Source organism: Rutidosis leptorrhynchoides, chromosome 8 (genome assembly GCF_046630445.1).
Source record: "Rutidosis leptorrhynchoides isolate AG116_Rl617_1_P2 chromosome 8, CSIRO_AGI_Rlap_v1, whole genome shotgun sequence".
Lineage (NCBI taxonomy): Eukaryota > Viridiplantae > Streptophyta > Magnoliopsida > Asterales > Asteraceae > Rutidosis > Rutidosis leptorrhynchoides.
In genome coordinates this window covers 7,825,325-7,830,578 of record NC_092340.1, presented here as the reverse complement: position 1 = coordinate 7,830,578, position 5,254 = coordinate 7,825,325, and the positions used below count along the sequence as shown (strand labels likewise).

General features: G+C 34.9%; 1 protein-coding gene across 1 annotated transcript; it reads right to left on the bottom strand.

Annotated features, from left to right (window-relative positions):
• Window positions 1-721: 721 nt before the first annotated feature.
• Window positions 722-1,273, bottom strand: LOC139862767 (ethylene-responsive transcription factor ERF026-like). The gene has a single exon (XM_071851397.1). The coding sequence runs from the start codon at window positions 1,271-1,273 to the stop codon at window positions 722-724; it is 552 nt and encodes a 183-aa protein (XP_071707498.1).
• Between the last annotated feature and the right edge of the window lie 3,981 nt (window positions 1,274-5,254).

Genomic DNA, 5,254 nt, shown 5'->3' with positions numbered 1-5,254 from the left:
AGAAAGTATATATTGCTTGCATATTTTTTTTTTTCCCAAAATGACGGGATACTATTAAAATACAAGATGTCTTCATTATTAATAAATGAAGGATCCGGAGAACCGATACATCCAAACCATAATCATCAAGGCTCGAATAGAGTAAACTAGGAGGAACTAACTAAAACAAAAGCGGGTTATACAAACGAATAACATTAACCAAAAGTAAAACAAAGAGACCGAAAGCTAACAATATGAAAGAGCTTACGTTAAACAATAACAATCATACACTAAACGGAAAACCAAAAACCAAAAACCAAAAGAGATAACGAAAACCAATCAACCGGCTTTGAATGCAGCCTTAGATCAGCAGAAAAATAACAATTTAATACATCACAAGATGAAGGGTAATTTCTTGTAGTGACTTTGACTAAAATCAATTGTGCAACCCTTCATATATAACAAATATTAATTTAATTAATTGGTGAATCTTATTCACCAAGAAAATTAAAACCTTAACAGCTTCATATATAGTAAACCAAATCCAGTAAACAAACAGCTGGGAGATGAAATAACAAAAAGGTAAACCAGACAAAACAGTAAATACTTAAAGTTACCATACCGACAATAAACGATATATATCCGTACTATTAGCGAATAAACCTTATTATAAAAAGTGGGCCACGTTCCATTATTATTCATTCATACCAATTGATACTGTAGTAATTTTTTTTTTTTTTTTTCAATAGTCCCATAGATTTGCACCTCCTGCATCACCCAAATGATGATGATTCGTGGTTCCAACGTTACTCGAGTTATCGATTATCCTCGGTGGGCTTATCATCATTCCCTCCGCCATGTCAGATAACATATTAGGCATACCAAACACGTCATCGTCCCCAAATTCAGTGACAGTATTTGAGCTTTCACCACCGACAACAGTTTGATAATTAGTTGTTGGAGCTCGAGCAGCAGCTGCCGTGGACGCAGCAGCACGAATGTCATCAGCAGTGGGACATTCAGGAAGTGTGTAGGACAAAACAGATTCAGGAAAGTTTAGTACCGCATACGTACCTTTAAGTGCCAATGCAGCTACATCGTAAGCTGCAGCTGCCATTTCGGGTGTTGGATAAGTTCCTAGCCAAATTCGACTTGTTTTGTTTGGTTCACGGATTTCAGATACCCATTTGCCAGCTCGACAACGAATGCCGTGGTAAATCGGGTGTCGAGTAGGTCTAGGATCATCTTGTGGTGGTTGGGATGTGTCAGAATTGCGATTACGACGGCTACCCATGCAGTGCAAATTATACAAAATGCAAATGTTATGTTGTTATTATACGAAGATAATAGAAAAAGATTCGGGTACTAGCGTGGGTTGCCATGGGTCTTTAATTGTACGTATAGTAAACATCGTGTATTCGTGTACCATGGGGACTTCGCCGTTGTTTATTTTGTCCCTTATGTAATACAAACTAATTAATTAGTCCATATCACATACCCTTCTACAATATATGGATAAGGACATTGTTAATACTTAATTATAAACAATAAATTTGTAGGATCGATTTAACGGGATAAATCAATCGTTATTTCAATTAAGAAGGCGAAATCTATTAGATTAAGTTCCCAACAAAAATAAAGTTTAAAGCCTAATTGCTTCTAGTGTTTTGATGGATGGTTTGGACTTAGAAATAGGTGATACAAGTTGCTACTTTCTACGTGTTTGGGAGCGAAAATAACAGAGCAAATGTGGTTAGGGTTTACTAAGTAGGCATTGCTCGAATGGTACTTCGAAAATCCGGATTCATGAGTGCAGAACGTCATGTGTTCGAATCTCGTTGGCAACATTTGTGTCTGAGAGTCTGTCCTGTGGCATTTGTTCAGATGGTGTTTCCCAAGGGTGATTACACGTAGAGCCAGTCCTATGACAGTTTTTCGATGAAACATCCTTGACACGTGGAACAGATATGATCGGGTGGTGAGAACTCATTTAGTGGTTCCTCCGTTAGTGACTTCTAACTTCGGTGTTAAAAAAAATGCAGTTAGGCTTTTCAAAAGGTGTGTCTCCTCAATGACCTAATTTCCATCAGGACGGCTGTATTTTTTGTCCGTACGGATGTCTCACTCATTCGTACAGATGACATACTCATCCGTACGGATGAATCATCTGTATGGATGATTCATAACTTTGATTTTAAACAGTAACCATCGGACATTTGATCAACTTACAATATATAGTAGATATATACTCCGTAACACACACGAAGTCAATCAAATACACAATAACCAAAGTCCATAAACATATGAATGTTCAAATACATTGATTAATTATACATAAACGAAATAAACAAATTATGAACAATGTACTTAACTTTTATGCACTCACACTGATTTGGGCTGGTCTAATCCAAAACAGGCCCCGTATTCTGATCCAGTTGCTGACCCATTTCTGTTCTTTACTGTAACACAAGTGGTTTTAAAACAACAGATAGCATACTGTAAGCCAGTGGCGGATTCAGAATATTTTTTCACTGGTAGCACACACAAAATTTGACGTGTTAAGAGAATTTTTGATCTAAAATCAAAGGCTAACCTTTATAAATTCAAGTATTTTATATATAACACACAAAAATTTAAGTAAAATTTCAATAAAATTGCTTTTGAATTTGAAGGTATTTGTTTTTTTTTTTTTTTTTTTTTGTATTTTCCTACTTGTTTATAAACTGTACTAGGTTTGGTTTAACTTAGTATAGGAATGGGAATGGAAATGAGATATAAAATGTTGAAACACTTTATGAAAACAAATACATTAGAAGTAATGGAGAAAAAATAAAAAATAAAAATGCAAAGATGTAGTAGTTATAAAATGCAAGTAAAAATAAGACTTGTTTTTTTAATGTTGATAAAAAAAAGTAATTGAAATAATGGGTGGTTATAGAAAACGTAACTGATTAAACTTACGACCTTTGTTAATTATAAAAGCTAAATAAAATACGAGTAGTACTAATTTACTAATACTTAAATATATCGAAAACATAAGTTCTACGAATTTGGATAAATTTGATTTATGCCTGATTTATATAAATGTGTTAAAATATAGTACTACTACTAACTTATGTTTAGGTGATAAAAGTGTAGTGAGTTTTAAGAATTACCCATCTAGTACCCATCTAGTTTTTGTAGTTTTCATTATAAAAATAATAATAGTAGATACTCCATACGTTTGTAGTACACCTGGCAATCGGGTCGGGTTGGGTTGGGTTTGGGTCGGGTCGAAACGGGTTTGGGTTTGAACGAGTCCGGGTCTAAACAGGCCAGAAATTTTGAACGGGTCCAATGGGTCGGGTCAAGAGCGGGTCGGGTTGGGTCGAGACCCATTTTCCCCCGGGTTGGGTCGGGTCAAGACCTTTTTCTTAAATTTTTTTTTATGTTTCCGATTTCCGTTTTCATTTTAAGACTCGCGTTCCCAAATGAAGTTTTCGGATTGGCAATGGGGAAAAAAAAGTTAAAAAAAAAAATTTCGAAAATTTTTTTTAAAAAAAAAAAAAGTGAAAAAAAATTTTTGAAATTTTTTTCGAAAAAAAATGTTTGAAAATTTTTTTCGAAAAAAAATTTTTGAATTTTTTTTTATGTTTCCGATTTCCGTTTTCATTTTCAGACTCACGTTCCCAATTGAAGTTTTCGGATTCGCAATGCGAAAAAAAAAATTTTAAAAAAAAAATTTGAAATTTTTTTTTCAATCACATGTGATTTTAACGCCACATGTCGCGATCTCATTGATTCCTTGGATCTTAACTTAATTTATGGATTCAAATGAATATTTTTTTTAGAAAACGCGCGTTGAAAACATTCGACGAAAACGCCATGCAAAAACCGCGCCGAAAAACGCCTGCCAAAAACGCGCTGCGAAAAACTCGCGCCGAAAACGCCTGCGAAAACGGGGGTTGAAAACGCCCTGCAAAAACCGCGCCGAAAACGCGCGCTGAAAACCGCCTTCGAAAAATGCGCAACGAAAAACTAGCGCCAAAAACGCGCGCCGAAAACGGGCAATGAAAACGCGCGCCGAAATCTTGTGGTGAAAACTGGCATAAAAAACGTAGGACCCATTAGACCCGAACATAGGACCCGTTGGACCCGTTACTTTTTCCTTGTGATATAAGTAGTTTAATTTTGGACCCACAAGATATCTTATCCTTTATAAATTGAGACCCTATTAGACCCTAATATTAAGACCCAATGAACCCATTTTTTAGACTGTGGGTTTGATTTGCCAGGCATAGTTTGTAGTTTTCATTATAAAAATAATAATAGTAGATACTCCATAATACGTAGTAGGATTTTTTGATAAAAGTCTTAAGAAATTTCAATTTTCAAAGTAATGCACCATCTACTTGTAATATACAAGTCATAATGCACACTTTTATTTTTCTCTTTTCACCCTTTCTTCCATTTCTCATTTTCCTTGCAATTCTCATACCTTGCTACACTGAGTTCAAACATGGTTGGTTTACTGGTTGCACTTTCATATCATCGATAAAAACTATGAAAAATTTACACTTCGTCGTCTAGATTGAGTGGTGGCATGTGCTACCACTCTCTACAACATAGATCCGCCCTTAGGTTAATCTCGTAAATAAACATAAAGATTTTATATATTGAATTTTCACACTTATTTCAATTTATTCATGCTATAAAACTAAATTGCCCTGTTGTTGTCGAATGCCGATCAACATGAGAAATAAAGTACTTAATGCTTTATCGTCAACAACGTTACACTAAGGGTAATGATATATCCAAAATCATTTTTACTTCATCCACCAAAATTTATGCATTAGCAGGTTGTACAGTACAACACGTTAATGCTTGATTTTGGTGGATGAAGTAAAATTGATTTTGGATATATCACCTTCCTTACACTAATTAACAACACTAATGAATAAAGTGGCATTTAGCTAAGCTTGAATCATATGATTATCTTTAGCTTCGATGGTACTGCCAACATCGTCGTGAATTGAGTTTCCTCCTAACGCGTGTGTGAGTGACAAATGAGAGCATTCGATGTCGATATTGCAGTTTAAAAAAATACATGGAATCGCCAAACAAAAAAATACATACAAGAAAGTGTTATTAGTTTTGGACAAATTCAGAGGTATCTTCGAGCATAGGCAAGATAGGCAACCGCCTAGGGCCCAAAAGTTTAGCAGGGCCCAAAAATACATGGAATTGCCAAATAAAAAAAATACATACAAGAAAGTGTTATTAGTTTTGGACAAAT

Excerpts from the sequence above, each read along its gene's own strand:
- LOC139862767 (XM_071851397.1), bottom strand. The coding sequence starts at position 1,273 with ATGGGTAGCCGTCGTAATCGCAATTCTGACACATCCCAACCACCACAA.